The sequence below is a fragment of the Schistocerca gregaria genome, chromosome 2 (assembly GCF_023897955.1).
Source record: "Schistocerca gregaria isolate iqSchGreg1 chromosome 2, iqSchGreg1.2, whole genome shotgun sequence".
NCBI lineage: Eukaryota > Metazoa > Arthropoda > Insecta > Orthoptera > Acrididae > Schistocerca > Schistocerca gregaria.
In genome coordinates, this window is record NC_064921.1 from 713075223 (window position 1) to 713087248 (window position 12026).

At 35.5% G+C, this 12026-nt stretch overlaps 1 protein-coding gene across 1 annotated transcript in view; it reads left to right on the top strand.

Annotated features, from left to right (window-relative positions):
• Positions 1-11783, top strand: part of LOC126335949 (SUN domain-containing protein 3-like) — a 42938-nt gene extending 31155 nt beyond the window's left edge. Inside the window, exons 4-5 of the mRNA XM_049999425.1 lie at positions 4189-4284; positions 11414-11783. Coding sequence (XP_049855382.1) covers positions 4189-4284; positions 11414-11545 — 228 coding nt within the window. The 3' untranslated portion in view covers positions 11546-11783. The remainder of the gene's footprint in view (positions 1-4188; positions 4285-11413) is intronic.
• Positions 11784-12026: the final 243 nt, after the last annotated feature.

A 12026-nucleotide genomic window follows, 5' to 3' on the forward strand; every position in this document is an offset into this window, starting at 1 on the left:
ACACAATTCAGATGACTACTCTGAAGGTCAGCAAATATTTGAAACCTGTATTTATTTTGTATGCACTGTAAATAAATAGTTGCCACTATTGCAGTTCCAACCCTCATATATTGAATTTTGCACCCCTCTTTGTTTCTACATATGGTGTTGCCACTCACATTTAGTGATTCTGTTTTATTAGTTTCCCTTTTCTTTATATATTAGTTCAAGAGGCATCAACATGGTGCAATTAATTCAGCTGTAGATAGTGCATCAACTTATTTCAGTAATCTCTTTTCTTTCATTTGAAACAATTGTGGTGCTACCTATTTATAGATACAGATAAATGCACTCTTTGTAACAGTGACATTGAATTGTGCACAAGATAATCTAGCTCATACAATGATGACTGCTATGGCATAAGATGGTGTTTAGCACATATTATAATCATCATATCATGTATCATTTAATTTTTCCCTTCAAAAGTAGTGTACGTTATCCAAATTTGTTATTAATTTCAACTATTTTCACGTTTATCACCTGAGTCTCCTTGTCAGCAGAACCTCAACACAAGTTCAAGACACAATATTAGCTTCAGTTATTCAGTAAATCTTTTTTCCGACCTTTTCTCTCATTGTAACCCAAGTCTTTTTCTTGGGATGGTAGATTCATTTATTAAAGGGGACTTCCATCACTTGTAGCACAATAACCCCTGAAATTAAAAGATATTCAGTGATGGTAATTTAAAGTTATTTTGAATATTTCTTGGGCATTCAGCCAAATGCCATTATTAAGAAGGAGCAGTATTTTGGCAAGCCAACTTCTTGCCATCTTCAGGATTTCATGATGACTGATTGTATTTCACCGAGTGCTGTCTTTATATCCCATCCCATTGCCCACAGCCTCTAGCTGGCAGTTTCTGGGTGTGGAACTGATGCAGTTGTGAGGGAATCATGTGGCCGCAGCTCAATACATTGTTCTCAATCACACTGTTACCGGCACCAGAGCTGGCCTCTGCCAGTGCTGTGACAGTAATCCTTTGTCCTTTCAGTTACTATGATGGGAGCAGATTTCCACTGTTCTTTAATCATGCTCAAGGCTGGGTCCCAGGCCATGCTTAATTGAAAACTGCTATCTTTATTCATTAGTTCATTCTAAATGTTCAGCTGTACTGTGAGAGGATTCTGCATGTTCACTACATTCACATGCCTATACCAGACAAATTTGTTGTTGTGTTCTACATTATGTGAACTTCTTGAGATGTCCTTTAGTGCACATGCATGTACATACATTTTAACAAACCTTGCAAATTTGGTGTAATTATATTCAAACATTTTAGTACGTTTGGTGTCAACGTATAAATGCTTCTCTTAATATAACCTATGTTGTTATAGATGTCTGTTACATGTGAAGTATTATTTATGCATTCTCATTCTTTGAACAGAAGTAGTGCCATGTTTTATGACAGTGTCTCTCTTAATGAATATAAACACTGTTACTTTCTATTATAGTTTCCCTCTTAAAAATACTGCATGGTAAATGTAATTTTCCTTCACACATTGCAATAGTTTTACACATTCCTCATTATGGTTATATTGTAGATTTGCCTTCAACGTACTCAAAATGGCATTTCGTTTAGTAATATAAGTTTTGCTTCAGGAGGTTCTCTTATGGGATAACTGTTTATGAAAAGAATGCAAATTTATGTGTTAAATCTGAATCATTAGAAACTACAGCCAGGATAATATTTCTGTTTCCCAGTAGGTTTCCATTAATGTGCCAGACATCCTGGATAGTTTCTAATATAGGCTCACAAACAGATTGTATTATTGCACTTAACATACTCTATGTAGTTATGAGATAGTCCATTTAGTTATATTTTGATTTCCAAAAACTGAGTTAGCTTCACAACACCGCATACTAAGAAGAGTCAGTTTCTCATTAGAAGCCAAGGTGAGGTAATCCTCAATTGGTTCAAGTAAGGATATCCAGTAAGCACTAGCAAATTTTTAAAATGTTTTCTTATGATCTTTATCATTTTTGGCATGCTGTAAATTTATTGTTGCATGAACATAACATATATTGTCAGGTTTCGAAGTCCCTTGCAGACAGAGACTGATTTGGCCAGTCTTATGGTGACACACATAATAGCTTATGCAATGATTTGTCAGCAAATGTAACATTTGAAAGGTTCTTTAAAACATTTTTGACATAATTTAATGATGACATTCTCGCAAAGCAATAGGCAAAGACCTCAAAAGCAAGGCCATGAATAAACAAATCCATGGTATAGTGAAAAACTAACAAATGTGAAAAACCAAGTTATGCTGTTGCACAATGTATATGAAAGTCTGAATACTGACAATGCCAGATTAGTCCATCTTAAATATAGGAATGAGCATAAAAAACCCATTGCAGAAGCCAAAAAAGTAGACAATTTCAGCAGTATTGAGTATTCCACCAAGTGCAAAGCCTCATGGAAATTAATAAATAGTATTGCTAAAAATGAAAGAAACAAGAAAATTAATATGTCTCCAAAAATTTAATGATTATTTTGTTAAATGAATTGAGGAAGTAGGAAATTCTTTTATCAAATCTGATATTAGTTCATCAGAGATTCTTTCAAAAATGATTGTAAACTACCAGCTAATACACACGTCTGCCTTCTCTGAGATCTCTCCTAGCTAAAACCATTAGACAGTGTAGATGTATAAGACATATCTTGTAATGTACTAAAGACGGTAATAGATTATATTGTGTATCCCTTAGCATATTGTATAAACAAGTGCATAGCTGAGAGATATTTCCCTGATGAGCTAAAGGTGTGTAGGGTAGTTCCAATACATAAAGAAGGAGATACTGACTTACTTTCAAGTTACACACCAATTTCTATAGTCCTAGCTTTTTCTAATGTACTGGAATGTGTAATTTACCAACAATTATATGTTTACTTTGAAAAACTAGGAATAATTAGTGAATCACAGTATGGTTTTAGGAAAAATTTGTCAACAGTTGATGCTATAGACCCTGTACTCAAATACATACATCAAGTGTTTGAGGACAAAAAGCTTTTCTCAAGCCACTTTTCATTATCTAACATAAGTAAAGCTTTTGACTTTGTAGAGCGCACACCACTTCTGGAAAAAAAATTGGATTCTATGGCATTGAAGGTAACAGCCTTAAACTATTAAACTCATATCTACAGAACCATAGGTAAATTATCTGTGTTGGCAAGGAAATGTCAAGAATAGAAAAGTTAAAAGGTAGGTGCTCCTCAAGGATCTATACTGGGCCCTTTTATGTTCCTAACAATGATCAATGATCTGCCATCATTTATAAAGTCTAGTATAGTGCATTGTATTAATGACCTCAGCAGCCTTAAAAGATGTGTTGCAAAGACAGTAGACCAAGCTTCCAACTGGTTAAAAGAAAATGGCTTCTTACTGAATGGCAACAAAACACAGCACATATGTTAAATTTTTGTGGGGGTATATTTAGATGATAAATTACCTTGGAGTCAACATGTACAATATATTAGTGTAAGCTGTCAAGAGTAATTTACCTGTTAAGGAGACTTATGGATTGCGTACCCATAAAGTATGTTAGAACATCATATTTCTCTTTCTTCCAAAGCATACTAACATGGTATTATTTTATGGGGGAAGTATAGTTGTGTGCATGAGATCTTAATACTGCAGAAAAAAGCTATTAGGTAATTACTGGTTCTTCCTGTAAGGTACACTGTAAACTACTGTTTTGTGAATGAAAGATCATGACTGCAATAAACTTACTCTATGCTTTAATTTACACAAAAAAAGAAGTTACCAGAAACATAACGCGGAGAAAATGTACATTGTTTCAGTTCAAGAGAGAACAGATGTATTTATATCCAATACCACAGACTGTCAAAACCACTGAACAATTATGAACTAGTGGGGCACAAATTATTTAATAAGGTTCCACAATCTGTATAAGAATTACCTGTACAAGCATTCAAAGAAATACTGCCAGTCTATGACATAACTGAATATTTCATCTGTAATATAATATTATATCACTACTAACAATCCTGTTGTTTCTTTTAAATTATAATATGTGTGATATTGTCTATTGCTGTATTGGCTGAATGATGGTAAAATTATTATTATAATATTATTATTATTATCTCCTGCAGTTTGGCATCTTCTATAACAACATATCTTTCTACAGGGAATTACTTCAGTAGACAGTGATGAAGATGCTTTTTGTTTTGGTCAATTTTTGTATGATCTGAAAGGACCACCAGTACAGACTTTTAAGGTCAAGGTATTTAAGACCTCCTTTTTTCAGTCACCATGTAATCAGGATACACTGTATAGACTATCAAATCCAAACATTTAAGATCAGGTATTTTGTTACATCTAGGGATATTTTGTGGCAGTGAACTTTTATATCTGTCATTGTTTGATTAAGTGATTGATTTAATTTTGTCCTATTTGATCACATTTGGCACATAGTCGACAAGTCAGCAGTTTATCCTGAAGTGATAAAATGTAGTCTATGTATTACAATTTAAAACAAGTACTTAACAAATATTGTAATGACAAATATTACTTACATTTATCTGCAGTTGTATGACATTAATTTCTTAACTTAATATTGCTATACATGTATTTACAGATACTCTTTAGCATAGATACCATATCACATAACTTACAAATTATGACTTTCATTAGTTATACAACTGTCAAACTGTAAAGTTCTTGTTACATTAAATACACTGCAACCAGCTTGCAAAAGGTCTTCTGACATGCAATCGCTTGTAGATACCGAGGGGTATCTGTTGAGAGGCCAGACAAATGTGTGGTTCCTGTAGAGGAGCAGCAGCCTTTTCAGCAGTTGCATGGGCGACAGTCTGGATGACTGACTGATCTGGCCTTGTAACATTAACCAAAATGACCTTGCTGTACTGTTATTGTGAACGGCTGAAAGCAAGGGGGAACTACAGCCATAATTTTTCCCAAGGGCATGCAGATTTTCTGTATGGTTAAATGATAATGGAATCCTCTTGGGTAAAATATTCTGGAGGTAAAATAGTTCCCCAGTCAGATCTCTGGAGAACCAAAACTGGTGTTCTACGGAACAGAGCTTGGAATGTCAGATGCCTTAATCAGGCTGGTAGGTTAGAAAATTTAAAAAGGGAAATGGTGAGGTTAAAGTTAGATGCAGTGGGAATTAGTGAAGGTTAGTGGCAGGAGGAACAAGACTTTTGGTCAGGTGAATACAGGGTTATAAGTACAAAATCAAATAGGGGTAATGCAGGAGTAGTATTACCAATGAATAAAAAATAGGAGCACGTGTAAGCTATTACAAACAGCATAGTGAATGCATTATGGTAACCAAGATAGACACGAAGCCCATGCCTACCATAGTAGTATAAGTTTATATGCCAGCTACTCCGCAGATGATGAAGAGATTGAAGAAATATATGATTTGATAAAAGAAATTATTCAGAAACTGAAGGGAGACAAAAATTTAATAGTCATGGGGGACTGGAATTAGATGGCAAGAAAAGGAAGAGAGGGAAAAGTAGTAAGTGAATATGGACTGGAAGGAATGAAAGGGGAAGCTGCCTGGTAGAATTTTGCGCAGAGTATAACTTAATCATAGCTAACACTTGGTTGAAGAATAATGAAAGAAGGTTCGTATATGTGGAAGAGGCCTGAGATGCTGGAAGATTTCAGATAGGTTATATAATGGTAAGACAGAGATTTAGGAACCAGGCTTTAAATTGTAAGACATTTCCAGGGGCAGCTGTGGACTCTGACCACAATTTATTGGTTGTGAACAGTAGACTAAAAGTGAAGAAACTCCAAAAAGATGGAAATTTAAGGAGATGGGACCTGAATAAACTGAAAGAACCAGAAGTTGTAGAGAGTTTCAGAGAGAGAGCAATAGGGAATGATTGGCAAGAATGGGGAAAAGAAATACAGTAGAAGAAGATGCAATAGTGAAGCAGCAGGGGATCGAGTAGGTAGAAAGACGAGGGCTAGTAGAAATCCTTGGGTAACAGAAGAGATACTGAATTTAATTGATGAAAGGAGAAAATATAAAAATACAGTAAATGAAGCAGGCCAAAAGGAATACAAACATCTCAAAAACGCTTTTGATAATGTTGATTGGAATACTCTCTTTCAAATTCTGAAGGTGGCAGGGGTAAAATTCAGGGAACAAAAGGCTATTTACAATTTGTACAGGAGCCAGATGGCAGTTATTAGAGACAAGGAGCATGAAAGGGAAGCCATGGTTGAGAAGGGAGTGGGGCAGGAATGTAGCCTATACCCGATGTTATTCAATCTGTATATTGAGCAAGCAGTAAAGGAAACAAAAGAAAAATTTGGACTAGGAATTAAAATCCATAGGGAAGAATTCAAAACTTTGAGGTTTGCCGATGACATTGTAATTGTGTCAGCGACTGCAAAGGACTTCAAAGAGCAGTGGACAGTGTCTTGAAAGGAGGATATAAGATGAACATCAACAGAAGCAAAATGATGATAATCGAATGTAGTCAAATTGAACCATGTGATGCTGAGGGAATAATATTAGTAAATGAGACACTTAAAGTAGTAAAGGAGTTTTGATATTTGGGTAGCAAAATAACTGATGATGTTTGAAGTAGAGAGGATATAAAATGTAGACTGGCAATGGCAAGGAAAGTGTTTCTGAAGAGAAATTTGTTAACATCGAGTATAGATTTAAGTGTCAGGAACTCTTTTGTGAAAGTATTTGTGTGGAGTGTAGCCATTTATGGAAGTGAAACATGGACAATAAATAGTTTAGACAAGAAGAGAATAGAAGCTTTCGAAATGTGGTGCTACAGAAGAATGCTGAAGATTAGATAAGTAGATCAACTAACTAGTGAGGAGGAACTGAATAGAATGGGGGAGAAAAGGTTGCTGATTGTACGTATGTTTTGAAACACAAAAGATGAAACAGAAGGTCACATCAAGGAATATATAAATGAAAGTGATGCTTGTTTCAGTCTGAAGAGAGAACAAATAAAATGTGACACAGGAGAATGGAAGTACTGATTTTAAGGAGTGGTGTGAAAAGAAAGTATAGTGATTGACTCCACAATTAAAAAGTCTTCTCAGGTCAATGGTAAGGCAGAAGGAATAAATCTTACTATGATGAAAAACAAAAAACAAGCTGCATGTTCTTTGATTCAAAAGTTGGAAACAAAATGGGCTGTGCAGTTTTGACTGTGGCTTATCTCATGAACAGAAGTCTGACTACAACTGTTCATGTGATTCCAGCTCAGATGTGGTGTGGGAGATCATTGTCTTTGTGATGATTGGGTGGTATATTTGGAGTTGCAGTATTCAGAAAAAAACTTAATGGAAGAGGTTAAAAGGCATTCTTGTTCCATATACAGACAGTGGTTATGTTATATGGAATATAATGTTTTTTCAAGAAGAAGGAAGAGAAAAGAGTAGAAACTTCAGAAGAAGATAAAAAACAGATCAGAGACTAAAATGTCAAATAAATTTATGAAAGAGATGTGACAATTATATGTCATGCTACTAAGGCTATAAATGAAAAGAAAGAATCATTGAATAAAAATGAAACATGGACTCTGGTGAATAAACAAACCACTCATGGAAAATAAATAATTACACAAAAATGGATCTTCAAGAAAAAGGATAATGGAAAGTATTAAGCTAAGGTAGTTGCAATAGGATGTCAACAATATCAAAGAAAACTGAATTTAAAAGATTTTTTAGTTCTGTTGTACAAATTAATTCTGTGAGATTCCTATCTGCATGTAATCCACAAGGTGATTTTACAATTATGATCTTCCTTAAAGGTAATGTAAGAGAACATTTTTAATGGAACTTTGAGAGGGATACAAAGCACATGGGAAAATTTCCCGTCTCAAAAAGGCATTGTAAGAGTTAAGCTCCTTTGCAGCAGAATAAGAAACTGAATGACTTCCAACTGAAATCTAACCTATGTGTTTGTCATTCAGATACTGATAAGGAAATATGTCTTGCAATGCATATTGATGATGAGATTTTGTTTGGGGAAGATATCTGTCAAATGAAAAATCTCCTGCAAAAACTGACGAAAAATTTTGATATTATAATTGATGAACAACCAGCACTGTATCTTTGACTTTAAATCAAAAGAATGAAGGAAGGTATTCATCAACAAAAAAATGCTGAAGAAGTGGTAAAAAACTACAGAATGGAAAAAAAATCAAGAAACAGTAACAACTTTAGTTTCATCACAAGGGGAAAGGAAGAAATCGATGCAGCAAAGTCACACTTCATATGTTGTGGAACAAAAGGCAGTTTATTGTCAATGGTAAGTAAAAGAAGATTGTACTAACTATACACAGTGAACTATGAAAACAGATCAATGTTTTCATTTCTTCCGAATGAGTCAACAATGTCAGCAAGAAAGCTCATGATGGAGTATTTGTACAGCATTGACAGAGTTAGAATTCTAGCAATAGAAAACCCAGGATGGAATAATAACAATATCCTTTTCATAATACTGTCAAAGTTAGAGTTGTGATATACCTGAACAGTGACCTCCACAATGTTTGTGAACTGACTCTGTAGATCTATGTGACAACTGAAACAGTGTTCCAGGTGAGGGTACAAATTACTGCAATATATGATACCTTAGGAGATAATAGGATGAAAATAAGCAAAGGAAACTAGCTATCTTTTGTGTGTAACAAAATCTTTTGTTTTGATCTACAAGTCTAAATGTAACATGAATGTTACTCTTTGTAGTGTCGAAGCTGCCTTTTCACTATTTGTTTCTACTCTGTCTATAGTTATTTGGAATCTCTGCTTCTGAAAACATTTATTTAAAAAAAATTATGTAGTAAAAATATTGGAACTAACAGGGATTGCACCAAAAGTGCTCTGGTTGCAGCGAATGCTTCTGGAAATTGGCCGTACAACTAAACTCTTATCAGAAAACTTGAGACTATAGCTTGTGTGGCGCGACCTTCTAAGAGAGTGACAAACCAGCCATGCTCCCTTGAGGGACCTCTCCAGTCACCTCTGCATTCCACATTTATTTTTTGACAGAACACTTCATCCTAGGCTTGTCACATTTTTTAAAGAATTGTCTTCACAATTTCCATGACAGGTCTTACATCATCCTTAATTATGAAGTTGAGGTTGATGCCAAAACTGTTCTGAGCACCTCTACAAATCATAAGTACTTCTCAAAAATCATTCAAAGTAAGGGAAACATATGTGTGTAATTTTTTTGTACCAAGTATGGGGAAAGAATTAATTTCAGTATAACATTTGTAATCCTATTCACAGCACTGTAAAAGTGAATAGGATCAGACATAAAAAATAATAAAAAATACTATTATGGTATATACTTGTTTACAAAGAATAAGGTCAGACTCATACTTCAGTTAGAGTGGCATGAAGCTTGGTTATTCTGACACAATGAAATTTTACTTTAAAATTGGTACTGTTGGGCCTGTTTTGTAGTAATATTGCTAACAGATCCTCTTTATTTAGGTTTTCAGTACATGTATAATAATGCAGTCATATAACACCTGCATGATCTGTCAGTGTATTAGTACACAGTGATTCTCCTCCTTCATATTTTAAATGAGTTAATTATTACTGCATGAATTGGTCAAAAAGTTTCATTGAGGTGAAATTCCCATTGATTTTACTCTTTTAAGTTTAGCTAGAGCAAGCTCCAAAAGATTATAGCAGTTTAAGGGCAGTTCACTATTAATGTAGATTCCAGCAGCTTTTGCACTTTGTTAATGTATACCTTGACTCATTTCATATCCCTTACAGATTCCTTCATGACAGGATCCACAGATTATGATGAATGAATGGATGAATGAATCAATGAATGATTCAAAGAAACACTACTCCAAAAGTGACAAAATGCATGATTTAAAGAGTAAATTAATTAAGGAAAATACTATTGGAAACATGAACAAAGTGTGTGTATGTGAACGAGAGTGCTGAACTAAGGATGTTGTTCATTCATTCTAGTGTTAATATTTTTTAAGTTGTACCAGTCATATTATAAGGGGCATTCATAAAGAAACGAGCCAGAAGCATAATTACAGAAACCAATACCTATATGTTAGAAGTATTGACCCTGGCTTCGTGACACTTGTGCCAATGTGACACAAGGCTGTCTCATAAAATTCCAGTGCAATGTTAAACAGTTCTGCACATACAGCTGGATGCCGTCATCTGAAGTGAATCGTTTGCCCCTCAGAGCCTTTGTAAGGGTGCCAAAAATAGTGTAATCACAGGGAGATGGGTTCGGACTGTATGGACGGTAGCTGAGAACCTCCTATTTGAATTTCTGCAGGAGTGCCGTAACAGTATTGGCCGCATGAGGCTTTGCTTTGTCTTGGAGCAGACTGACCCCATGGGTGAGATTGCCTGGTTGTTTTGATTTGATCACTTGACGAAGGGTGGTCAAGGTTTGCAAGTAATGCTGGGCATTCACTGTTGTCCCATGCTGTAGGAAGTGAATCAGAATGGGACTACCTTGGTCAAACAAAAAATGTCAACATAACCTTTCCTGCACTCATGTGGATGGCCTAGGTTCTTTTTTGGTGGTGGAGACCCTGGATGCTTCCACTGGAGAATGTTGTTTTGATTCTGGTTCGAAGTGATGACACCTTGACTCATCTCCAATCACCATTAGTGGCAAGGAATGCATTCCTTTCCCGAGCATAGTGCTGCAGATGAGCAAGACAGTGAGCCATTCAACATGCTTCCTGGTGTGGTTGAAGACTGTGGGGCCCCCTCTGGGCACACACTTTGTGCATGTGCAGTTGTTTGTTAATGATGGTGTGAACACTTCCGACACTCAATACGACTATGGCAACTATGGCTTTCACTGTCACTTGGCAGTTCTGGATAATGTGTGCATCCACCAGCTGGACAATGTCAACAGCAATGCACTGTGGTGCTCCAGACTGTGCATCATCAGCTAACGACACCCTTCCTTCCCTGGAGCACTTGTGCCATGTCTTGACCCTTCCAAGGGACATGTAGTGTTCACCGTACACTTGTGACATTCATCGATGAATGTCCGTTCCTCCTACTCCTTCAGCTGTCAGAAAATGAACAAGACCTCTTTGCTCTTCTGTTGATGCCTCCACGTCACTGTTTGCAATGCAAATGGCAGCATTGGATGATTGATACATCCTGCTGCTAGCTCTGTATTGTCACATGATGTGCACACGTGCCCTCTAGTAACAGGCTGTGAACTTCCACGCTCTGGTCGGAACCACACCTCATTACGCATGCCATGATAATATCCTCCTGTCACTGGTTTGCATATTCCAGATTCCAGCTCATTTCTTTTTAATGCCCCTTATACAAACAATTAATGAGATTGAAATACTTATGAGAATAATCTTCTCTTCCAACAGAATTACAGCCCTAAGTTATATTCGATGACTGAGATGAGGATTCATTCTAATCATGGAAATCCAAACTACACATGTGTGTACAGATTAAGGATCCATGGGACTATCAATAACATGTCATGTGGAGTGTTCTAGATTTCAAAGATGGGGACATTATACTGCTGCTGTACTACCAGCTTTTTTCACTGGTTGTCATTGCTCTACACTTTGCTATTTTTTATTTTGTACATTAGTCAAGTATGAGTGAGCAAAATTAAAATGTTGATTGATGAAACTTTAGTTTTCTTTGTTCATTGAGACACAGCATTGATACTTAATAAGACTGAATATGGAAATAAGTAACAGGGTAACAAATGTCTTGGGTCTATCAAAAATAAAGAATAATAATAATAAGAATATCAAACCAACAAGAAGTAATATTTCTTTGCTCAAAAATAATTAGTTCGACATCCAATTTTATTACATGGAAAAGCTCCTTTGCAGTAGCAAATAAAATATTTAAAGCAAGAGTTTATGTGCAAACTGAAGTAAATGGAAATAAAACTTTAAATCCATACTGTAGCATACTAAACAGAAACTCCTGTTAATCATTTTCTTATTTTATATAATTCATAAG